The following is a 26363-nucleotide window of genomic DNA, read 5'->3' on the forward strand; positions in this document are numbered from 1 at the left end:
TCCCCAAGTACTGTAGATAAGACTGTCTTCTGTATGACTTCTGAGCAGGTGGGGGCAAAGGACACCCGCCAGGGTGACTTCATGGTGACTGTATGTCCTGACCACCCACGGTGCACGGGTCACACTGCTGAGCATGTCCTACATGCTGTCATTACTCCTCTGCAGCAGCCTCGTGGGACGGGTGCTCCTCAGTCACACGGCTTTCAGGCCTGTTGGCCTCCAGAGCTCTCGCTCTAAACCATCTTTCCCCAGACCCTGGCCATGTGGACATTGTTAGGTCTCAAACCCTGGGACAAATGGAGGTGACTATTTAACATATTGAAGTGGATGCTGCTGCCAGCCAGGTTCTCCAGCATCCCTCAGTTCCTACCTGTTACAGGCAGACCCGCCCTCTACCCTGAACTCTCCGGCCCAGGGGCTGGGCTGCTCAGAGACTCTTCATTTTGGTTACCCTCCCCTTTTGCCTTTGGCCCACTTGGTTGCTACACCTGGTTTTCCTCTCTTTCCTCCCCTTTCCCTCACATGGCTCAGGGTCATATCCACTCTGGACTCTCCCAGATGTCTCTGCCTCTGGCTATGTTCGCCCTTTAATCTACAGCAAACTGTCTTCCACCATACCTAGGAGCAGTGATGTTCTTCCTTTTTGTATGTGTTTATTTTTTCATCCAGACATAAAGATGTATTCCGTGGGAGCAAACAATGTTCTAAGTCCAAGAGTGGAAGTGAAGTTTCTAGAAAAACCAGCTTAGCTTAGCACTGAATAGCCATGTCTGCATGGTGTGGTAGGAAAGAAAGCAGAGAGAAGATGGCAGACCAGGGGCAGACCAGGAATACGATGACGTCACCCACTCCTCGAGCTAGCACGTGCACAGCGCTACACACCGCCCATTAACATCTAATAGTTATCAGCTGTGCTATCAAGACGGGGACGTGGCAGATGCCCGATGTCTGGGACTGTTTTCTGTTACTGCATCAAGATGTCTGAGACTAGGCAAGCTGTAAAGAAGCTTATTTGGCTCCTGGCTTTGGAGGCGTGGCGTGGGTGTCTAGTGGAGGCTTTGGTGCTGCACTGTGGCACAGTGGACAGGAGCACTTGGGGATGCAGAGTAAGCCCGCACAGGTCTCTTCCTCCAGTAAAGGCACCAGTGTCACCACGGGGTCCCACCCTGTGACATCATCTGGCCCCAATGACTTCTGCCCAGATACCATGGAAATATGAATTTAGGGATTAAGGGCCACACTTAAGTTACAGCACGTGTACAAAGGAATGAATGATGTTTGTAAATGTTCACCTTCTTCTGCTGGACGCAAGGCTAGGAAGTGGAAATTCTAGAAGGCCCTGGGTCTGATGTTACCTCCCAGGGCTGTGCAGGGTGGGTGGGGCTGGTGGGGCTCCTATAGATGTGTAAACAGACATTTCTTCCCCAGAGCCTTAGGAAGAGGCCCAGAGGCAGGAAAGGTGAAACTGGCTTTCTGGAAAGTATCTAGGTTGTCCAGGTGGAGGAGACAAGACCCTAGTTGATATTAAAGATACTTGCGAGGACTGAGAATGTAATTTAACTGGCAGAGTGCTCGCCTAGCATGCGTGACACTGGATTTATATCCAGAACTGCATAAACCTGGCCCACACTTGTAAGCCCAATACTCAGGAAGTTGAGGTAGGAGGATCAGAAATTCAAGGCCATATTGTGAGGCTAGCCTGGGATATATGAGACCCTGTTTTGTTTTTTGTTTCTTGACAGGGTTTCTCTATGTAGCTCTGGCTGTTCTAGAACTCATCTGTAGACCAGGCTGGCCTCGAACTCACAGAGATCCACCTGCCTCTGCCTCCCCAGGGTTGGGATTAAAGGTGTGCGCCACCACTGCCCAGCGACTTTTTTAAAGGACATTTATTTCACTGGCTTCTCTTCCTAACCACCCAGCTGTCTCCCAGAATATCACATTATTCTAAAGGACCTCAGAGAGGGTAAATGGTTTCTAGATGGGGCTCTCCTGACTAATCTGAGCCTAGTTCATCTTGTGGGAAAGGTGTAGGATTTGTGGGAAAGGTGTAGGGTAGTGCTGAGGTCCCTTGGGGTCTAGGAAGTTGGCTCCTGCCTCCCTCAGCTGGACCACAGAAGGGAAGGATTTCTCTCAGACAAAGGATCCTGTTTAAAGGCTGAGAGGAGCCTGGATGCTACAGCTGCTTACTTACCTAAGGGAACAGAGAAACACTTCTTTCACTGCTTCTCCTACCCTGGGAATGGGAACACTTGCCCTCCAGCTCCCGAGCCCCGCCCCCAGGCTGTATTTGCACACCCCACTGCATCTTTATCCCAGCCCCGCCCTCCAAGCTCATTATCAGCGGCAAGCATCTGCGACCAGGAAGGCAGATCCCTGAGGGTCCTGCTGTGTGCGGCCAGGGGCCCCGGGGACTCTTTCTCTTCAGGGCTGAGTGTCCGTCATTTTAGTGACCTACTTCCTTCTACAGACTCAGTGTGCTCAGACAGAGCAAGGTGAATGACTTCCAGCTCCACCCCAGCTCGGCTAAGAGGGCTGGACCGGAGCCAGCCAGCCAGCCCCTCCCTCGGAGCAATTAACTAGATAGAGTACAAGGTTTGCCCTGGGGCTTAGAACTGCAGGGAGAGGGTAGATTCTACACACATCTTTCTTTCTTTTGCCTGACCCTTTGAATAGGCATTTCGTGTAAGTTTGGCTAACTCAGTGTGCCATGCAGATAAGGAATTGTGTACAGACAAGGAATCATAGAGAAGGAAAGACCAAGTGGATGTGAGTATAACCACAAGTCACTTCCAGAGGGAAGGGGCTCACTTGTGGGGAGGTGAGCCCCAAATCCAGCAGGTGATCAATCTAATGTTGGATGCTTTCCTGAGATGAGCCTGGCCACAACATAGGCTGCGGACTTCAAAACTTGTCTTTCAGTGGCTGGAGAGATGGCTCAGAGGAATAGAGCACTGGCTGCTCTTCCAGAGGTCCTGAGTTCAATTCCCAGCAACCACATGGTGGCTCACAACCATCTGTAATAAGATCTGGTGTCCTCTTCTGTACTGCAGGATACATGAAGGAAGAAACCTATATACATAATAAATCTTTTTTAAAAAAATTTGTCTTTCAACACAAAGGTGGGCTTTGTTTTGAGGTAGTTATTTTGCCTTTAAACCCCTGGGCTTAAGTGATTTTCCTACTTCAGCTTCCTCAGTGGCTGGGAATACACACTCTCAGCTCAATACCAAGATTCAATGTTGTCTAAAACCCCCAAAGCACTGGGTGTGATGGCACACACCATTCATTAATCCCAGCACTCGGGAGGCAGAGGCAAGGGGATCTCTGTTTGAGGCCAGTGTGGTCTACAGAGGGAGTTCAGGTCAACCAGAGCTACAGTGAGACTCTGTCTAAAAACAAAGCAAAACAAAACAAACCCCCCAAACCTCACAGCATCAAGAGTCCAGAGAAATTTTTTTTTAAATATATTTGTTTTACATTATGTGTGTGTGGATATATGCACGTGAGGTACCGAATCCCCAGGACCTGGAGCTCTGGACAGTAGAGTTTGATGGCGGATGCTGGGAACTGTACAGGTCCTCTGGAGGAGCCAATGTCGACCACTATGCCATCTCTCCAGCCCTTCAAGCAAAGGATTTGAAAAGGAATGGAAGCAATGAGCTATGTAGATAGTGTGTGTGGGGGGGGGGGAGGACCTAAGGGGAGTATAGAGATGGACATGTTCAGGAAGTGTTTCCAAGGCAAAACCTCTTGAAGCAGAAATGATTTCCATTCCCCAAACTGGGAAGATGGCTAAATAGTACATTTCCCTAAATGGAGTGGCACACATGTGAAATCCCAGCATTTGCAAAGTAGAGGCAGAAGGTCAGGAATTTTTCTTTCTTTTTTTTTTTTTTTAAAGATTTTATTTATTACATATACAATACAGTGATCTGCCTCCATGTATGCCTGCGTGCCAGAAGAGGGCACCGGATCTCATTTTAGATGGCTGTGAGCCACCATGTGGTTCCTGGGAATTGAACTCAAGACCTCTGGAAGAACAGACAGTGTCCTTAACCTCTGAGCCATCTCTCCAGCCCCCAGAAGGTCAGGAATTAAGGGTCCTCTCCAGCTACACAGTGAGGTCGAGGCCAGCATGGACCACACAGGATTCTTCCTTCTGTCTCCCACACACTTCTGCTGGGATGATGGGAGCAGAGTCTGTCACCACACTCTGATGGGCTACCCAGAGTGAGCATGAAACGGATAGGTCCCTGAAGCTCACGGACCTCAGTGGGACAATTCAGGAGCATATGGGGAATCTCCACGGTCAGATGAGTTAGAGGTGAAAACCCTTTGAAACACTGAGTGCCGATCTGTTGTTTGAGCCAGAGACTCATGCAGCCCAGGTTGGCCTTCAGCTTCCTACTCGGTTCTCCTCCATCAGAGGCCCAAGTGCTGAAATTAAATGTGCCCGAGCACCACGTCCCCTCCCCTTCTGAGGTGAGGTCTCATGCGGTCCAGACTGCCCAGGACTAACTATACAGCCACAGCTGACTGTGAACTCCTAGTTCTACTTCCTCCTCACTAGAGCTGAGAATGAGAGATGTGGGAATATGCCCAGCTCGTTTTTTTCCCTTTTCTTGAGACAGAGCATCATTGTAGCCCAGGCTGAACTGGAACCCACCTCAATCCTCCTGCCTCAGCCTCAGGATTCCTGGGATTACAGGTCTGTGACACACAACCCGTCTGTATGATGCTAAGGATCAACCCGGGGCTTCACGCACGACCAGCTGTTGACTGAGTTACATTCCCAGCCCAGGCTATAAACATAGGAAGCTTCACACTGCCCTCCCTCCTCCCCACGCTCCTGGGAAGCGCCCCGGCAATGGCAGCTTTGAGAGAGAAACCAGCTCATCTCACCCATCGAGCTATGAAAATCTTTTTTTTTTTAAATATTTATTTATTTATTATGTATACAGTATTCTGTCTGTCTGTGTCTGCAGGCCAGAAGAGGGCACCAAACCCCATTACAGATGGTTGTGAGCCACCATGTGGTTGCTGGGAATTGAACTCATGACCTTTGGAAGAGCAGGCATTGCTCTTAACCACTGAGCCATCTCTCCAGCCCCTGAAAATCTTTATTGTTCTGTTTTTCTCCAGTAGACAGACTTTCTGTTGGAGTAAGAAGTCACAGGACACTTGCACTTCCTCAGCGGGGGAGTCCAATCAGTGCTGGAAGAGTGAGCATATGCCACTGCCAGGGCTCGGCTCTGAGGGAGTGGCAAGAGCCAACTGACGGTGGCGGCACCCTACTTTACACACTCTCCCGAGTGAGCAGGACTGAAGAACCCCATCTCTGCCCAGGGGCTCAGCAGCATCTCCAGGCCGGCTCAACTGGCAGAGTGTGAGCATCTGCCTGTCCATGAACTCTCACTGTGCCTGCGCACACGGCTCCTCTCCAGGAGCACTACCCTCAGACCTTGCTGGTCAGGCTGGCATCGGCGTAGCTGATTCTCCACTGGCCTTGCCCCCTGGAACTCAATGGCCTTGGCATGCTACTGTCAGTGACAGGGACCATGTGCTGGAGGATATGGGCCTTAGCTATGACATTTGAATTCTCCTCTCGGAACAAGGCTGGTCAGTGCAAACTATCCACCAACAGTGAGGTCCCCCACGGCTTTGGTCTCAAGACGTGTTGGCTCCTGTACACTCCCTGGCACCAAGATGCTCCAGGCACTTACCATTCCTCTACTTCCCAGAAAAGGCGGGGTAGGGGTAAGGGTGGGTGGGATGATGACCCAGACCCTCCTCAGGAGCTGCTGTAAAATGTGTCCCAGAGGGCTAGCCTGTGGGGCCCACTTACTGGCGGCCTAGCTGGTCTTCCTCGTGGGCATCTCATAAACAAGCCACGTTACGATCCCTTTGAGGCTGACATGGACAGGTACTGTGCAGTGGGGGCTCGGGTTAGCCAGAGCACACCTGCTACCTCAGACCTACCTTCCACCCCCGCAAGGGACCCTGGGAAGCCTAGTTAGGTTGGTGCTTGGAGTGAAGGTCTCTGGGGGTCTGAGAGTGAAACTGGGGTATCTGCCCGGGTAAAGACCCCTCTTCTTCAGGATCTGGTGATGCTAAGTCCCAAGGAAGTGAGACACAGGAGGCTGCAAAGAGGATGGCGCTGCCAGTCAGTGTTAACGTGCTTGGTTAGCATGGGCTGGCGGGGGTGGGGGGTGGGGGGGAAGGTCTGCAGGATTCATTCCCCACCCCCCGGGAAACTGGCTGCCTGCCAGCTCTTAGAACTGAGTATATAAATTCTGCCTCCTGGTAAGCCCTGACTGAGCTCTGGGCTGCGGGCTCAGGACAACTGCTCCTTCCAGCTGTGGACCTGGCTCATGGTCCCTGGAGTCCTTTTGCTAGGGGAGGCATGTGTGGTCAATAAAGCACACAAGCTCCAGGTGTACCCTCAGGCCTCAAATAAGCAGCAGAGTGGAAGTAAGCCCATGGCAATGGGAGCAGGGAGTCAGGGGTGAGCCAATGGGAAACCAAATCCACATATTGACTGCCAATCAAATTCAAATACGGACCCAATACATGGAGGCAGCAGCAAGACCTTTGTGTAATAAACATTGCGAAGCTCATTTGGTTTCTTTCTTTTCTTTTTTCAAGTCAAATATAACAATATGCCCAAACCCTGTTTTCTGCATTCAGAAGAGAGGAAGTTGGTAATATGAGCAGAACACCTGCAGCCAATCAAAGAAAAGACCATTTCCCACAAGACAGCCAATCACAATCTTTTTCCAGTTTAAGCAGCCAATTGGGCCTCTTCACAATCCTAAAAAAATGACCTAAATAAAGCACCAGAGCTCGGAGAGCTTCCGGGGAAGCCAGATACCGAGGCGCAAATTTTTTAAAAAATAAAGAGTCAGAAATAAAAATAAAAGGTTTCCGTTGGTCAAGATTTAAAAATAAAAAGGTTTCTTCCTGCAGCCAATCACAGTCCATCCCTTCAAGCCAATCACAAATCACCGCTGGCATCTTCCTGATGCCAGCCCTGCCGAGTGGCTAGGGTGGGGAAGGTGGGGGGGTAGGGTGGGGAGGGGAGCAGAGGGATGGAAGCGGAAGGTGGTTTGCTACCACTCAACTGGGAAAGGAGCCCCACAGATCTTGTGGCCCTCTGTGGCTTTCAGGGTATCCCAAGGGGTTTTCAGCTACTGCCTCCGGTCTTCCGTCTCTGACCTGGAAAATGCCATCACCACGTCCTCCGCACCTGCAAACCAAGGAACAAGAGTTGCCCATCGATGACTTCTGGTGTCAGGACAGGGCAGAAGGCTGTGCTCACCGTGGAGCATCCCTCCTCTATCTTCCCAGCCCTGGCAAAGCAGTACAGAGGGCCGCAAAGCGCTGGGGACATGCTTCAGTTGGCAGGGAGCCTGTCTTGTATACAAAGCCCCTGGGTTTAGTCCCCAGCACCACATGAACTGGGTGATGTTATTGATCCCAGTATTCAGGAGGTGAAGGCAAGGGCATCAGAAGTTCACGGTCCTCCTTGGCTACACAGTTAGTTCAGGGCCAGCCTGGGGTATAAGACAACCTAAATAAAAGAGGGAAAGAGAGGAGAAGTGCTTCTAATGAAATCCAGCCCTTTCCTGTCTCCTGTAGCCAAGCTGGGGACCTGCCAGTGATCCCACCCTGCTGTGAGGCTATGGGGTATGGTCCAGAGGCTTATTCAAGGCCACATGGCTAAGTCAGGAGACAGGTCATTGGTCCTGGACCATTAGGGTGGGAGGTAAGATTTTCTTGGGAAACTTTTCTACCTTTCAGGTTTAGATCTTGGAGCTGGAGAGATAGCTCCGAGGTTGAGAGCACTTGTTGCCCTTGCAGAGGACCCAAGATCAGTGGCTAGCATGTGCACACTGGCTCACAACTATCTGTAATTCCAGTTCCAGGGGATCTAATACTCTCTTCTGACCTCCATGAGCACCATATACATATACACAGGCAAAATGCTCTTAGACATAAAACAAAATGCACACACACACATTGGTTTTCTGAGACAAGGTTTTTCTGTGTTAACAGTCCTGACTGTCCTAGAATTCACTTTGTAGACCAGACGGGCCTTGAACTCACAAAGTTCCACCAGTCTCTGCTTCCTGAGTGCTGGGATTAAAGCTATGTACCACCACTTCCTTTGTCTTGTTTTCCCTACGACAGGCTCTGACACTTGGCCAAAAGAGGCAAGGGGAGGAGGGAAGGAGCTGGACAAGCTAACCTGCGAGCTGCCTGTGCCTCTCTGTCCTTGCATCCCACACTACCTGTCTGCCTTTTCTAACCAGTGATCCAGCATGTTGCTCTAAACTGTGACAGTCAGGCCGCCGGTGGCCTTTCTGGCATACTTCCCTGCTGTGATATTGGAGGCAATCTCCCTGGAAGAGGCAGATGGGAACAGCAGGGACAGGAAAGGCCTCCGAGGATTGGGTTGGATGGGGGTGGGGTGCAATAGGGCTTCTGTCACTTGGACTAAAGTCAACATAAAGATGGCTCTCCTTGACCACACCACCAGGGAGTGCTTCCTGCACACCTTGCTGCCGGGAGGAGCCAGGAGGCACCTCAGGTGCTGCTGCAGAAGGGTAGCCCATAAGAACACATGACATCCGGAAGGCCCGCCTTCACATCAGCAGAGGCGCTAAAGCAACTTAATCTGTCATCCACCCACCATTTCTGCCTCTGGGAGTCTGTACTTAGCAGCATTCCTGAGAAGACAAGCCCCCAGAAAGGAGCAGATATCTGGCTTCTTGGGAAGAGACACCTTTGCTTGAGATGCCCTATGAATCCTTTCTGTTTTCTTGGAAACATTCTGTTCTCGCTCCAGTCCCGGGACCACACACTGTCAGTGCAGGCAGGACTGTCCTAGCAACCACAGACTCCGGGATTACATCATACTCCGCATGGCAGCTGAGCTGGGCACCTACAGATGCTGGTTTTTCTGAGGGTATGAGGGGGTCGGAGCAAGACTGCCAGTGTCGGCAGAAGATGCTTCTGTGGCAGTGAATGGTGACAGCCCACTCTCTTTCTCTTCTGTCTTGTAGGCTTTCTTGAAGGGACCCTGGGCTTCTGCAGTGAGCTGCAGGCACAAAACCAGCACTGGGCCCCCAGGAGGGAATGGTGGGTGTGCAGAGGGAGTGGGCCACCAGCTCCTCAGAGAAGCTCAAATCCTGATCACTGAACTCTGCCACTGCTCGTTGGGTATATATCCTGTGCTATGAAGACAGTAACTGTACTGGCTGTCTTATGTCAACCTGATACAAGCTGAAGTCATTGGAGAGGAAGGAACCTCAATTGAGAAAATACCTCCATAAGATACGGCTGATTGATGGGGAGTGTTGCGCCCCACCTCGTTCAGCAAGAAGGACGCAACACCGGAGCTCTTCTTGCTAAGCAGTTTTATTCAGGACCTTTTTACAATTATATCTCTCTCTCTCCCTTCCCTCCCCTCCCCGCCCCCCTCTCTCCTCGGGCAAACCTCTCCCAGCCCTTAAGTAGGCATGGGCTACCAATCCTGGATTGCCAGGTGGGCACTGCTCATAGGTCCACGCATATGCAAGCAGCTGACAATCATTGCGTGATAATAGCATAAGTCAGGTCTTAGCCATAATTAGGAGCTGATTATCAGATGTGGCTTCACGCAGCTCGCTACAGGGGAGGACATAGCCCATTGTGGGTGGGGCCATCCCTGGGCTGGGGGTCCTGAGTTCTATAAGAAAGCAGGCTGAGCAAGCCACGGGGAGCAAGTTAGTGAGCAGGACCCATCCACAGCCTTTGCATCAGCTCTGCCCTCACTGCCTGGCAATGGGTGAACAGTGGCATGGAACTGCGAATGAGGTCAACCCCTTTCCTCCCCGAGACACTTTGGTTATGGTGTTCCAACGACAACAGCAGAAACTCTAGCTAGGACAATGACCTTCTTAAGGTCACATAGTCACTCTGGTAAGTATGTAAGAAGACACCCAGAGCAAGCTTTGTAAGAGTTTTACCCTCCCACATGCCAGCTGGCCATGTCCTCCCTGCCTGAGAATCCACAGGCCTCATTCCGAGCCTCTGCTCTGTGGCTGGGGCTGCGGCAGCTCAGAGGTGCTGCCCATCCCACACCATCTCCTGTCTTTGAAGCACTGGCTGACCACCAGGACCTCCTTCCTCTGGAGCCAAAGAGAGGGCGGCCGAAGTTCTTCCAGAGCATCCTTCAGCCTCTCTGTCACAGTGGATCATTCAGTTAGAGCGGCTCAGTTCCTGAGCCAGAAGAGGAACACAGCCCACGGGTACCCTCTTCACTGTCCTGCCAGTGCTATCCTCTATCCCCAGGCCAGCAGCCTATTTTACTGGTATAAAAATCTTTCCCATCTTTCCCACTGATACCTAAAGTCAGAACTTGGGCTCAGAGCTTCTGTTCATTGCTTCCCACCAGATACAGGTAAGCCCAGGCAGGGAGAGCTACACTCCTGAATGTCTTCTTTAACAAATTAAATAAGAATACCGAGACTGGACAGTACATCACACACACACACACACACACACACACACACACACACACGAACCACAGATGTGGACCTCCTATGAATATGGAAAAAACTGCTTAATAAACACTAGCAAAATTTATAGAACAACACATAAAAATGGATCATATAGCTATACCAAATTATTCTAGGAAAGCAGGGCTGGTTTAACATCTGAAACTCGCGTGATGTAATATGGTCTACCAACAGACTAAAGGGCACAGCCCACACCATCACCTTTACACAGAAAATGAACCTAACAGAATCCAGCATCCTTCCATGACAAAGATGCATTGAAGAGGAAACAGGGGACTTCTCTACCCAGGTAAAGGGCACCCACAAGAACCACAGCTGTCACCATACTGCATGGCTAAAACTCACCCCAGCAAGACGGGAAGAAGAAAAAGCCTGTCTGTCCTCAAAATTTTTACTCAAATTGATTTTTATTTGTTTTGGATATTTGAGAGCAGGTCTCATGTAGCCCAGACTTGCGGCTGACTGACAAGCCTCTTGCTTCAGCCTCCCCAGTGCTGACGTTTCAGGCATTTGCCACCTCACCTGGCTTCTCTAGGTAGTTCTGAAGTTTCGCTCCTGGGCAGTTAGGCAAAAACAACTAACTATATAAAAAGTATACACATTAGAAAAAGGGAGGAAACTTTCTATTTGTGGATATAATAATCTTATAAGTAGAAAATGCTCTGTAATTTCTACTTACTGAAAAGCTACAAACTAGCAGGGTGGGGCATACTTTTAATCCCAGCACTCGGGAGGCAGAGGCAGGAGGGTCTCTGTGAGTTTGAGGCCAGGCTGATGTACAGAGCGAGTTCCAGGACAGCCTGAGCTACACACAAAAACCTGGTCTCAAAAAACAAAATCAAACGAACAGGTAAATTCTATTTGCATACATTAGCAATGAGTAATCTGAAAATGAAACTAAGAAAATAATTCTGGGGGTTAGAGAGATGGCTTAGTGGTTAAGAGCACTGACTGCTCTTGCAGAGGACCCAGGTTTAATTCCCACAGGGCAGCTCACAATTGTCTGCAACCCCAGTTACAGGGAACCCAATACCCTCACACAGATCTACATGCAAGCAAAACAACAATGCATATAAAATAAAAAATAAATAAAATTATTAAAAAAGAAAATAATTTCACTGATAGTATCATCCATCAACAATACTACAACACTTAGGGGCAATTTTTATTACATGTCCTCATTTTCTGTGTGGGTGAGGACGTGTGTGTGCTACAGGGCACACGGAGGTCGGGTGGGTGAGGATGTGTGTGCTACAGGGCACACGGAGGTCGGGTGGGTGAGGACGTGTGTGTGCTACAGGGCACACGGAGGTCGGGTGGGTGAGGATGTATGTGTGCTACAGGGCACATGGAGGTCGGGTGGGTGAGGATGTGTGTGCTACAGGGCACACGGAGGTTGGAGGACATGGCAGGAGTCCGTTCTCTCCTTCCACCATGTGGGGCCTGGGGACAGAACTCAGGCCTTATACTCTAACTACTCAAAATTTAAAAAAAGTTGAAGTTACCTGACAGTGGTGGCACAAGCCTTTAACCCCAGTACTAGAGGCAGAGGCAGGCATATCTCTATCAGTTTGAGGCCAGAGTAGTCTACAGAGAGAATTCCAGGACAGCCAGGGCTACACAGAGAAAGCCTGTCTTGGTAAAACAAAACAACAAGAAGTTGAAATCTATTACTCACATCACTTACCCCGCCCCTTTTCGGCGATGGATTAAACAAATCCAGGGCACAAGAAGCAGGGGGCTCGATCACCACCGAGCTATATCTCCAGTTGAACTCAGTCTTCTAGGAGATAGGGCCTTATTAGGTAGCTAGCCCAGGCTGGCCTCAAACTCACACTCGTATCCCTTCTGAGTGCTGGGGTTACAGGCAAGGCCAGCAAGCTCCTGAGAGCAGCTCTGCACCACTCTGGAAACACATGCCACAGTTCCCAGGAGGTGCTGCCCCACACATGTGGACAGGATAGGCAGGATGAGAGACAGACACTAACTAGCAAGTGATAGGAAAGCAGAGGCCTTGGAGCCCCCCGTACAACCTCACACCCTTTCTGACGGCCATTCTGAAACAGTGCCTAGGGTCTTATTGCCCAGGCAGCTGTGGTCATCTTCAGCATTCTCAGCACCATAGCAGTGCATGTGTGAGAGAGATGAAACATGTTCTCCTGAAGCCCAGGATAACCTTGAACTCACTGTGTAGGCAAGGATGAGGTTCACCTTCTGACCCTCCTACTAGTTCCCAAGTGCTGAGATGACAGGTGATATCTCACATCCAGCTTTGTGAGGCACAGGGATCAAGACAAGGCCTCAGGAATGCTAGGCAAGCAGTCTACAACTGGGGTATGCCTCCAATGCCATTAATCTGTTCCCCATGGTGGACACGCTGTATTCTTGGAGACTAGCCATGGTGTACATGCTGTGTGACCAGGGACTAGCCATGGTGGACACGCTGTGTGACCAGGGACTAGCCATGGTGGACACGCTGTGTGACCAGGGACTAGCCATGGTGTACATGCTGTGTGACCAGGGACTAGCCATGGTGTACACGCTGTGTGACCAGGGACTAGCCATGGTGGACATGCTGTGTGACCAGGGACTAGCCATGGTGTACACGCTATGTAACCAGGGACTAGCCATGGTGTACATGCTGTATTCTCGGGGACTAGCCATGGTGTACACGCTGTGTGACCAGGGACTAGCCATGGTGTACACGCTGTGTGACCAGGGACTAGCCATGGTGTACACGCTGTGTGACCAGGGACTAGCCATGGTGTACACGCTGTGTGACCAGGGACTAGCCATGGTGTACATGCTGTATTCTCGGGGACTAGCCATGGTGTACATGCTGTGTGACCAGGGACTAGCCATGGTGTACATGCTGTGTGACCAGGGACTAGCCATGGTGGACATGCTGTGTGACCAGGGACTAGCCATGGTGTACACGCTGTGTGAACTAGCCTTGTTCTCAGTCATATTCTGATCACCTGGGAAAACCCCTTGTTCAGAGACATGATGCAGCTGGGTGAATCTGAGGCCCAGGGTCTGGAGCCCTTGCCTTTTCTACACAGAGCACCTTGTTATTTCTCTAGGAGAAGCGAAACAACTGTCTCTAGTTGTCCAGAGCACTGAGGAATGCCAAGCCTCAGACAAAGCCTGGACCAATCTGTCTGTGTTACTATGAGAAGGGAACCAAGACCCAGGGTTAGAAAACACCAACAAAGGGGCTGGAGAGATGGCTCAGTGGTTAAGAGCATTGCCTGCTCTTCCAAAGGTCCTGAGTTCAATTCCCAGCAACCACATGGTGGCTCACAACCATCTGTAATGAGGTCTGGTGCCCTCTTCTGGCCTGTAGGCATATACACAAACAGAATATTGTACTCATAATAAATAAATAAATAAAAAAAAAAAAAGAAAACACCAACAAAGCCTTAGGGAACTCAACACGGAACTCAAATGTCAACCGTCCTCCCTGCTCTCTGCCTCTACTCATATGGCTCATCCATCTAGAAAGCAGGGCTAAGGCTCAGCTCTCTGCATAGGGTGGGGCAGGCACCCGCTGGTCCTTCCAACCCACGTCCAATGCCAGCTCTGGCCTTTTAATGGAGCTAGTCAAGTGACTGGGGAGGGAAAAATGGCAAGTATGCAGAAGCACAGAAACAGGGAAGCTGGCCCTAGTCCGGGGGTGGGGTCAGACAATGGGGTCACTGCTGTTTGTGAGCTGGAAATGAATTCACACCAGCCGTGTTGAAAGCAAGGCTCTGTCTCAAGCCAGCACTCACACCCAAAACAGATGACCGCAGGGACAGTGTGGTTTGGGGAGAAGGGCTCCTGAAGGTGGACAAGCATCATCCTTGCTGTCCTTCTGTTGTAATTTAAGATAGGGTCTTGATATGTTGCCCAGGCTGACCTTGAACTTGTAAGTCTCCTGCAAGCCCCAAGAACTTCGCAGTCCAGGATGGGCACAGCCCCACGTGGATGGCACTGGGAAAGGGGGACTCATATGAGCAGCACCAGCCACAGCTGGATACCATATGACCTAATTTTGAGCTCCTCAAAGCCCAACTTTCATGACAGCTTGAGCCCTGGGGATAGGGACCTTGGCTCTGCCATCTTTAAGGTCACTGAAACTACAGCACCCCTTACTGGCATAGGTGTCCTAGGACTACTCCAGCTGCAGGCATCTGGGGCCAGGTACCCCCATTATCTCCTGTGTTTCTATGGAACCCTATAGCTACCTAGCCAAAGTACAGATTAGAGACCTCGGGGCTGAGGGAGGGCATGGTTCAGTTGGGTATACATAAGAATATGTATATGTATATTCTTTGTATGTATATGTACATGTATATATACATATTCTGTGAGTGTCTGAAACCTTCATGCTAGGTTATAGAGACATGAGGATCCTTGGAGCTCATTAACCAGCAAGTCTAGCCAATTGGTAAACTCAGAGACTCTGACAAAAAAAAAAAAAGGTGGAAGCTGACAACATGCCAACTTAAATTAAATCCTTAGAGTCTTGTGAAGGCTCAGAATGTACGCTTCTGTAATCCCAGCATGCCTATGTGAGATGAGCCAGGAAAACTGCCCAGAAGCTCGGGGACCAGGCTGCCTAGAGTATGAAGCACAGCAGAAACAACCAGAGAACCCCTACCTAAACAATGTGGAGCAGAACAACCCTGAAAGCTCCCCTCTGACCTACACGCACGCACGCACACAGTCTGTTGGGGCTGGAGAGATGGCTCAGTGGTTACACTCGCTGCCCTTGCAGAGGACTCAGGTTTGGTTCCCAGCATTTGGCAGGTCACAACTGTTTGTAATTCTAGTTCCAGGAGATCCAATGCCCTCTTCTGACCTCTGTTGATACCACGTATCCATATGGTACACAGATATAGATGCAGGCAAAACATTCATACATATAAAATAAATCATTTTTTTTAAATCAGCTGTTTGAAAAGCTAAAAAATTGCAACCCTATGGCTGCAGAGACTCCAAATTCCCAAAGCTATAGAGGGAACCCCCTTTGTGAGTCATCATCAATGTAGGGCACTTTGATGAGTGCCTCTAAATTCCCAGGGAGTACCCCTGCTGAGCCTTGTGAACTCCAGGCTCAGTGAGACATTTTCAGCACACACAGCACTCATTCATGATGGAGCAAGTGACCCCAGGAATACAGTGTGATTCCCACTCTGAATGCTCTAGCCCCTTCCCTGACTGCCTGGGTTGGGTGCAGCACCTCCTCAGGCCATGAGTTCATTATCTTGAATGTCAGCAAGCACCCAAGACTGCAAGGCCTCAGCTACTAGTTCTGGGGAATTGCTATCTGGAAAAACTGGCCCCAAAGGGCCACCAAAGGGAAGAAGTTCTGAGGGGAGCAAGGCTGGTGCTCCTCCTGCACGGGGCTTCCTCCCACATAAACCAACACCCACTGGGCAGCATGTGCTGTTTTTAGCATCCCAAGGCTATGAGCCAGGTGTTCTATACACCTCCGCTTTGATAGCCCAAAGCTCCCAGGGGAGGCTTTTTACCCAAGGTAGTGCCACACTTGGGTTGCTATGGGAACAGTGGGTTCTGATTCACCAATGGCTTAGCAGCAGGAGCAGCACTAGGCTCTGTGGTGCCTACTGGGTTCCAAAGCCAGAGATGTCATGGGTGGCTTCCTAAAACAGGCCAATAAAGAGTACAGGAGACAACTACAGGCCCTTCCCAGCTTCCGCTGTTTCCTGGGACCTGGGCCCGACCTTAACTCTGACTACCTGTGGATGTCAGGGAGGTCCCTGTGCAGTCAAGCTCAGTTCATTCATCTGTGAAGGTAAATGGCACCTGTGTCCTCACTAACACACCGGGAATAATGTCCAGGGACATCGGTGGTGACAAATTCCAGCTGCATCCCCTGGGACCCTGCACCCACAACTACCCTCCCACCCCACTGAGCCTGCAACACACACACACACACACACACACACACACACACACACACACACGACCTTTAGAGTTTCCAGGCGAGGTGTTTCTTCTCCCCAAATAAATTTTTCCAGTATCTCCCCCAAACATAGGTTCTTCCAGACCAGAAAATGTGATTATGTCCCAGAGGTGTCCTAGTTGGCTTCAAGAGTTAACCCAGAGGGGAGTCTCAAACAAGGATTGTGCAGGTCGGAGTAGCCTGTGGGCAGGCCTCTGGGAGACTTTTATTGTTAACTGATCTAGGAGAGCCCAGCCCACTGTATGAGGCAGCATTCCCTAGGCATGAGCTGTAGAAGGAAGCGAGGTGTCTGCTGTGCCTCCATGGCTGTGAGGGAGGTCCTTGGTTAGAAGAAACGCTGTGTGTCTTGAGTTCCTGCTTGACATCCCTCAATGCGGACTGGTCTGTAAGGTGAAATAGATCCTTTCCTCTCCTAGGATGCTTTCGGTCAGAGTGTCCACAGCAAAAGAATGAAAGGACACATGGGCCTGTGTCCCCAGGGCTCAGGGATGACCAGGTTCTCACTATAGACCTTGCATATTCTCAGATTAGACCCTGCAGCAGAGCGTCAGAATCACCCTGGAGCCGTTTCCTTGTTGCTGCTTGCTCTGTTCCTTCAACCTCATCCTCCCATCCCCAGAGAGTTTTGATACTTTGCCCCAGGCTATTCTGGAATTCTTGAGTTCAGGTGACCCTGCTATCTCAGCTTCCATAGTAGCCAGGCAATAGCCCAACTTCATCATATCTAGCTTTGTTTAAAATGCAGCATCCAGTCAGGCAGGCAGTGGTGGAGCACACCTTTAATCTCAGCACTCAGGAGGCAGAGGCAGGTGGATCTCTGTAAGTTCGAGGCCAGCCTGGTCTATACAGCAAGTTCCAGGACAGGCTCTAAAGCTAGGCACATCTAGCTGTCATACGATTCCCTGAATCTAGGGAAGGGCACAGGTTCCTTCTCTGGAGCACAGGCTGGCATCAACTCTTGAGTGCTAGGATTGCAGATATGCAACACCATGCCACACTTTGCTTAAAATGCAGATTACCAGGCTCTTCTGGCAAAGTACTGTGATTGACTGGGGCTGAGCCTGCGTTCTAGCTTCCTGGGTGGGCTTCTGTACACTCAAAGCTCTTAGGCATTTATACACATACCCTATTGTCCTTCATGGGGGACAGCTGTCATCTGACACCGTGCTGAGCTTACAGTAAAGAGAGGCTAATGTGACTGGAACTGTCCAAATGCTGGACAGAGTGGCCCCCATGCCCCGCCCAGGACAGGGACCCACCGCTTAGCAGGGTGTTGGGAAGTCATGCCAGGGGTTTTAAGGCCTTTCAAGCATTTGTTCTCGGCTTTGCTAAAGGGCCCGCATCTCAGCACATTCTCCACTCCTCTCTGGGGTTCCTTTTCTCTGTCAATACCAGCGTTACAAACCAGATCCCGGTGGACTTCTGTACAATGCATGTGACTTCTGCCTCAACCCTGTTACTGGGTTACAGGTAATTCTCACACAAGTGTTAATTAAAGTCAAGAGGCTGAGCTTCCTGTCCCAGATGAACCTTCCCTGGGCTGACTCTAATTTCAGCACTGACAGTTTTCACCTGGGGCTTCTAGACGGCGCCTGGAAGGAGCTGGCCTGGGGAGGGAGAGCCAGAAATCGCAGTGGGGGGGTCAGCATAGCAGGGTTGGTACAGAGAAGCTGCTGCCCACAGGGAGGAGCCACTCAGAGCTGCTCAGCCTCCATGGGGCTTGATCTGTGCAGGACCCCAGCAAGCTCTGGGTCTGAATGTGTGATGTGAACTAAGCACAGACTCTCTCTCCACAGAGTCCTGCTACTGTGGGACAAGACAAAGACTGGCATCGGCAGTGGGAGCCAGAGTCGGGTACCAGCTGGGCATGGGAGGACTGTGAGAGGGCACATGAAGGAAGAGAGAAGACAGAGGCTGAATGGTGGGGGCAGGGGATCCCAGAGAAAATTCCAGAGAAAAATGGAGATGCTTGGGGGCTGGAGAGATAGCTTAGTGGTTTAGAGCACCGTCTGCTCTTCCAGAGGTCCTGAGTTCAATTCCCAGCAACCACATGGTGGCTCACAACCATCTGTAATGAGATCTGGCACCCTCCTCTGGCGTGTGGGTATACATGGAGGCGGATGTTGTATACATAATAAATCTTTAAAAAAAAAAAAAAATGGAGATGCTCAAGCTGACATCCTTGGCCTCGGGGCACTTTAAGGGTCAAGTGCAGAGACTGCAGAACTGGGCCACTCCCAAAGTGCCTAATTCCTGCTGTTTTTCCCGTAACATTGCTATCATAAGCTCTCAGTTTAACCATGAGACCAAGAAATTATTTTAGGCTCTCTAGTAGCACCCTGAACTAGGTGCCTCTGTTTCTGCAGGGGAAAGCCAGCAGGCCTGAAAAAGCCCAAAGTCCTTTCCTGGAAATCCCTCAGAGAAAGCAGACTCAGACAGAAGTTATAACAGGCCCAGGGAGCCAATGTGACAAACAGTAGCTCTCAAAGGCAGACCAGGAGTGTCCCCCGGAATTCCCTTGGCAGAGAAAGAACAAGGAGGTTCCTTGTCAAAATGAGTCATGTCAGCCCTGGGACACTGGACAAGAGTCCACCCAAGGTACATCACAAGAGTCACAATTCTGCCAGGTATGGTGGCACTCAGTGGTAATCCCAGCGTGAGGCTAAGGCACACCATGAGTTCAAGGCCAATATATTAAAAAACCAAACCAAATCGTATAAAACATCCCTAGGGGGCTGGAGAGATGACTCAGTGGTTAGGCTGCTCTTCTATAGGGCCTGGGTTCAAGTCCCACACTGGCTGACTCTATGGTCTTGAGCTACCTCTCTCAGTCAGAGAAAACCCACGTGACAGGGTTCTAACGGCACTCACTGGGAGAGCCCTTGTGTATTTCTTTGCAAGGAACTTGGCACGGAAAAACAGCCTAATGAATGCTTGCCATCATGATGATTAATAGCAGAAATGAGATCCAACAGGAAGAGACTGGTCAATAACTTATGATAGACAGATGCTGCATATTATGCAACGACCAAAACGTTTTCTTGGAAATTGTTGAAGAGCTCAATGAAATTGCCTGAAGTAAAAAAAAAAAATCTTGCAAATATACATATATGTATGTATGTATGTATGCTTAGATGAGTATCAAAGCAGTATGCTCTGAAGCCAACGCTGACAGAAGTGACTGCCTAGCTTGTAAAAGGCTATGAGAGGCTAAGAAGAACATGAAGAAAAGGAAACAGAGTCTGCAGAGTCTAAGCTCATCTCCGTCTCCTCTCTCATTTCCACAGTGATCACGCATCCCTTCAGAGCCAGGAAAGAGAATCGATGCACACTGTGTGGGCCAGCACCGATGCGACAGGGAAGCTCAGCATTCTGTGGCCTGCTTCAAAAAGCGACAGCTCCAACCCCCACGTCCCCCACCCTCTACTATGTCTGCAGCTGGACCTTTGCGGAGGACCAGCTGCCTAGTGAAGCATTGATTTTCTTTGGTTCAAAGCAGAGTCATGCCTGGCTGTCACGTCTGCTAGGCCATCCTTGGAGACCAGTAGACAGCCTCTCTGACTCCTAGAACCTGCTCGATCACTGTGCTCAACCTTAGTTACCAAGAGCCTGGTGAGGTCGACACAGCCACACAGATGCACACTTAGAAGGAAGCCTCAATCCCAAGCTCAAGGAACTCAGCATCTGGTCAGCAGAGGGTCTGGGCCAAGCCGCAGGAGGCAGGGGTTGAGGGCTGAGTTCTTGGGCATGCCAGTGCAGAGGCAGAGAGGTGAGCACAGCAGTCTAGGATGCCAGTCAATCACTGTGATTGTAAGGTGTGGGTTAGGGTACCGTGCAAGTGTAAGACTGTACCTCCTCAGTACTGTTCCTTCTAAACCTTCAAAAGTCACTCTGGCCATAGGAATAAAGAGTGGACCAGGGGACTAAGATCAATCAAGATGCCAGTTACGAGTCAGGCAGTGGTGGTGCACGCATTTAATTCCAGTACTCAGGAGACAGAGGCAGGCAGATGTCTATGAATTTGAGGCCAGCCTGATCTACAAAGTGGGTTCCAGGATAGTCAGGGCTAGTACACAGAGAAACCTTGTCTTGAAAAACCAAAAAGATGCCACTGAGGACCTCTCTAAAAGCTTGGTTGGAAAGGTGCTGGAGAGATGGCTCAGTGGCTATCATTTGCCATTTTTTTTTAAAGATTTATTTATTTATTATGTATGTAACATTCTGCCTCCACGTATGCCTGCCTGCCAGAAGAGGACATCAGATCTCATTATGAGATGGCTCTGAGCCACCATATGGTTGCTGGGAATTGAATTCAGGACCTCTGCAAGAGCATCCAGTGCTCTTAACCTTTGAGCCATCTCTCCAGTCCTCATTTGCCATTCTTGTAGAGGATGCCTGGATTTGATTCTCAACACCCTCATGGCAATTTACAATTAACCATAACTCCAGCTCCATATGATCTAGCATCTGCAGGCACCAAGCACACATATACAGACAAAGAAAACATACAAGTAAATTAAGCTGGGGCTGGAAAGTTGGCTCATAGGTTAAGGGTATTAACTGTTCTTCCTGAGTTCAATTCCCAGCAACCATATGGTAGCTCACAACCATCTATAATGAGATCTGGTACCCTCTTCTGGTCTCCAGGCATACATGCAGGCAGAACACTGTAAATGTAATAGATAAACAAATCTTCAGATAAAATAAAATAAGCTGTTGCTTAATTTAAAAATAATTGAGCTAGCAGGGATAGGGAGTGGCTCAATTGGTAGGGTATTTGCCTAGCATGCACAAATCTCTGGGTTTGGTCCTCAACACAGCATGCCAATAATCCTAGCACTAAAAATGATCAAAAGTTCAAGACAGGGTGGGCATAATGGTTCGTCAGGGAAAGGCACCTGCTGTTAAGCTTGATAACCTGAGTTCAATCTCTGGATCCCACATAATAGGAGGAGAAAACTGATGCCTGAAAATTGTCTTCTGATCTCCACTTGTGTGTCATGGCAGGCACACACACATAAATAAATGAAAAATATTTTTGAAAGTTTAAGATCATTCTCGGCAACAAAGCATGTTCAACACCAGCCTATTCCATACAAGACCCTATCTGGAAACACACAAAAAGCCTGAGACAACTGGGGCTGGAGAGATGGCTCAGAGATTAAGAGCACAGACTGCTCCTGCAGAAGACCTGCATTCAGTCCCAGCACACATAGCAGCTTACAATCATCTCTAACTCCAGTTCAGGGTATCCAGTGCCCTCTTCTGGTCTCTATGGGTACTGCAGGCATATGGTGTGTGAGGGTGTGTGTGTGTATGAGTGTGTACACACATTAAAAATAAAAATAAATTAATCTTAAAAAACAAAACAACAGCAACAAAAACATAAGACAAGAAGTCAAACAAGAAGGATAGGCTGAGGCCCATCTGGGAAGCATTAAGGCAGGAGAATCAAGGTCGTTAGGAACAACCACAGTGCTAGAAATAAGCCAAGCCCATGTTCTGCTCCCGCACCTGGTGACAACACAGGTGGAGAAGTGGGTCTGGAAAGGAGGCCCAGTTGGACCTGCTGAGCATGCAGGGCAGGAGCTGTGTCAGGACAGTCAGAGGACGCTCTGGGGATTTGGAGAGGGGGCTGGGTAAGGGTATATTTGGAAGGTATTGACCTGAGGTCTGTGGAAGTCATGGGAAATAGGGCAGAGAGAGAGAAAGGGGTAAGGCAAAGGACTGAATCTAAAGACACCAATGCACTGGAGAGGACAGGAAGGGGGAGCATTGAGGATGAAGGAGAGGAAGGAGGCAGTCATAGTAATCTTTGCTTAATAGGGATCAGGCAGGCTGAGAACTGGGGGAGGCAGGGGGACACTGTTTAGTACTGGGAGGCCACTGCTGAGACCATTTGATCAGCCCTTAGGTGCAGTCTTCTGGCCCAGGGTCTTTTCCAGCATTTGCCCATTCTCTAGACTGTGGTGGGTAGAGAACCAACTACTCAGGTACCAACCCCCCACCCACCGCCCCAGTGGGCAAGAGTGTATGAGCCTAGATGGTAGCTGGGTTCCCAGGGGTGAGGCTGAGTGCTGTCCTTTGGGTGGGTGTGCCTCAGGACCTCTGTGTAGAGGGACAGTCCAAATGAAGTTTTCTCAAGCTCAGGGAACCCTAGGGTGGAGTCCTGCCATCTGCTGAGAAACAGAGCCACCTAGTGGACAGAAGATGCCAGACTCCTCCAGGTCCAGGCTTGCTCCCACCCCCACCCCCCGCCCCCACTAGGCAAAGAGACAGCAGGACACCTTGGTGCATGAGCTGAGGTTGGCTCTGACAACGGAGAAGTAGGTAGGTTAGAATTTTACTGGAAACCCGCTCAGCCTCACAGGACTGACAAACACAAGCTCCTGACCTAGACTATAGACTAGATTGGGTTCTATTAATAGGTGTTTGTATGTGGTTTATTTATAACAGAGAAAATAAAAGAAGGCTTGAGACTTCCATGTTTGGGTTCCTCCTGATCTCCTGAGATCCCTAGGCCTCCCGGAGTAGCATTTGTTCCCAGTGAGGTGACTTGCAGACGTAGGGGCAGTTCACAGCGGCATCAGCAGCACAGATCCTCTACATCCTCAATCCGAAACTCATATCATGGCAAAGAAAGGATCTACGGCTGCCACACACCCAAGAGGCCCCAGATTCCAGAGTGTCTATGAATGGTCACACCCACCTGCCTGGTGCTTATGGCTGAGTCAGTAGCTTTGCACCGAGGGCAACAGTGAGGAATGAGCTCACCTCAAACTCACTGTGTGGTCAACAACTTTTAACTGATTCTTCTGCCTTTGCCTCCCAAGTGCTGGATTCACAGGGGGTGCCACTCATTTACTTGGTGCTGGGGACTGAACCTAAGGATTCATGGATGCTAGGCAAGCAGTCTATCATTGAGCTAAGTCCTCAACCTTAACTGTGACCTCCTTAAACAACACAGCAGGCTGCACTGTCTCCCCAACTGTTGGTTCAGCAAAGTGAGCTTTCATATATATGTATATATATGGTTTATTAAAATAGTCTCATATATCCCGGGCTGGCCTTGAACTCTGACCAGGATTAAAGTGTACAACATGTCAGACTAAATAATGTAACTTTAAAAAGTATTTGTCTTATTATTATTAATTATGTGTATGTGTGGGTCTGTGCATGTGAGTGCAGGTGCCTATGGAGGCCAGAGACATTAGATTACACTGGAGTTACAGGCAGTTGTGAGTTATCTGATATGGGTGCTGGGAATTGAACTCAGGTACTTATTCTAACTGCTGAGCCATCTCTCTGGGCCAATGTGGCTTCTTAAGAGCAAGTGGCTAGAACTCAATAGTTTAGTCCTTACCCAGCATGTGCAAGGCCCTGGGTTTGATCCCTGGCACCACAAAATATATCCTTCACTTCTTATTACACAAGGATTCATGCACAACATACAAAAAATATTTTAGAAAACTTGCTAACAACTTGGAAAGTGAAAATCCGTTATGAAAACCTATATCCAGTCAGTATGTTCTATCAAGTGGGTGCAGGCCAAGGGTACGGCACAGTTTAGCATGTGTGAGGCCCCAGGGCTGCTCCTCAATACCACATAAACCATTTTTTTCCTACTAACAGTTCAGGATGTATCCCAACGTCTTTTCTATATGCATACATGATTGAATGTATGTGGCAGGGTACATGTGCTGGGTGCTGCCTATTCTGACATGGTCCCACAGCTTCTTTACTTTTTCGTGCCTCCACCTCTTGTCACCCAGCCCTGTCTCACTGCCCTAGTTTTCTGAGCGTCTTGTTGGAGCGTCTGCTTATTGTCTCTTCCCCACTAGGGACATTTGTACAGAGACTCAGAGACTCAGGATCATATGGGAGGAAAGGAAGACCCTGGGAACTCAGACGTCTGAAGTTTTCTGGCTTTGGAGCTAGGAGAGGAAAACACAGACCAGCGATGGCAGAGCAAAGGACTCCTCCAAGAGACAGTGGAAAGGTAGGACAGACTACATACACACTTGGCCTTGGTGCTGGTGAGCACGCAGCACACTTGAGCAGGCAGGCACGCCTGGGCAGGCTGAGTATGAGACACACATAGTCCCACACCGCTCTGAGTTAGCAGAGGTCCCCTGGAGATTTCTGGCGAGCTGACTGGGCTACATCCAGCACCAGCGCTAGGGAAGCAGACCCTGTATCAGGGCCGAGCCCACAACATGTAGGATAGATAGCCAGGCAGCCCAATGTGCTGGACCTGCTTCCCCTGCAAGCAGCCTCAGCACAGCAAGCACACTCTGCTCTGGTGGCTGCCCCTGCCTGGACTTGCCATGGGTCACTCAGGTATCCTGTAGCCAAAATCCCAACGAAGCGTGAGAACGACAGAGAAGGAGCGCGAGGAGATGCTGCTCAGAACGCTGTGCTACAGTGTCAGGCCGAGCTTTCAGACAGGGAGAGCCTCCAGAAGCAGCCAAGGGAGCTGCCCAGCAGCCTCGTCAGCGAGGAGCAGGTTTGACTCCTGGGCACCTCTGTGTGGCCAAAGGCAATGAGTTCTGCTTCCAAACCATTGCCTGTCAAATGGAAGTCACACGAGCAACAGCTGGCGACTGTCAAATGGTGTGCGCCGGTCCCTGGGCATAGCCCCTGCTGCTCAATAAACACTCGTGGGACTTTGGACCATGAGGATCCTCAGAACTCCCTTGGTTATATGAAGACATCAGGCCCCTTGAGCTATCCCTTCCTGCTGGTGCCAGGCTGGCCAGTCACTGCACAGCGGTGCCACACAGGGACAATGCTGTCAAGAATACACAGAGCAGGGGGCTGGAGAGATGGCTCAGTGGTTAGGAGCATTGCCTGCTCTTCCAAAGGTCCTGAGTTCAATTCCCAGCAACCACATGGTGGCTCACAACCATCTGTAATGGGGTCTAGTGCCCTCTTCTGGCCTGCAGGCGTACACGCAAACAGAATATTGTATACATAATAAATAAATATTAAAAAAAAAAAAAGAATACACAGAGCAGCTCCCTGCCCCTGAACGAGGAGAGGGCAGGGCTCAGACCCTCTGAAGTTACACAGGCTCCCAGACATGACTATCTCCTTCCTCCAGGCCTGGGAAGGGATCTACCATGATTCCCACCTGAGGATGGGGATGGGACAGAGGGGAGGCTGTCTGTGGATGAGGGGAAACAACGGCCTCGATTCTCTTGCCTAGACTCCCAGATCACCCATTCAGCTCTGTGAAGACCCACTGCTAAGTGCACTGGGGAGGGCTTGACTGGCGCCTGGCCCTTGACTCACCCTGGTCGATGGAGTGCTGTGGCAGCCGGCTGAGCTGGCTGCTCACGACCCCCGCGTAGGTGCGCAGGAATTCTTCCTCGCTGGCGGTCAGCTGCAGGGTGAGAGTGCTGTGGTGAGGGGAGCACGTACCTGGTTCCCAAAGACACCCTACCTGATCCCACTAGTACCTCCCTTCGTGCTCCTTGCCCTCCATTCCTGGGGTGGCCGCCAGTCTCCCAGCAATCCCTCCCGGCTTCCACCCTGAAAACCAGGTCCCTGAAGTTCACATGTCCTGCCACTTTGACTCTAGATCTCTGTCTCTTCTGGTAGAGAGCAGGTATGAAAGCCAGGCCCTGGCCAGCCGACCAGCCATTCCAAATCCTCCCATTTCTTTTCAAACACGTCCCTGCACGTGTTTGTCTACTGCCCTCCTCCGTTGCCACCCTGCCCAGGTGCTCCTCACTTGCTCCCAGGAGAGAAGCCTCTCTGAGGTCACTGAGGGTCAGAAAGGAAGATTAAAATCCCCATAGTCCCTGGCTGAAAATCAACAA

General features: G+C 50.1%; 1 protein-coding gene across 2 annotated transcripts in view; it reads right to left on the bottom strand.

Annotated features, from left to right (window-relative positions):
- Window positions 1-4940: 4940 nt before the first annotated feature.
- The window catches only part of Ctnnbip1 (catenin beta interacting protein 1), a 49777-nt gene continuing 28354 nt past the window's right edge, over window positions 4941-26363 (bottom strand). For both annotated transcript variants that reach the window (XM_057783467.1, XM_057783466.1), the window contains 2 exons: window positions 25834-25924; window positions 4941-7249 (listed from right to left, as the gene is read on the bottom strand). In XM_057783467.1, coding sequence (XP_057639450.1) covers window positions 7191-7249; window positions 25834-25924 — 150 coding nt within the window. In that variant the 3' untranslated portion in view covers window positions 4941-7190. The remainder of the gene's footprint in view (window positions 7250-25833; window positions 25925-26363) is intronic.

Source organism: Chionomys nivalis, chromosome 11, assembly GCF_950005125.1.
Source record: "Chionomys nivalis chromosome 11, mChiNiv1.1, whole genome shotgun sequence".
Lineage (NCBI taxonomy): Eukaryota > Metazoa > Chordata > Mammalia > Rodentia > Cricetidae > Chionomys > Chionomys nivalis.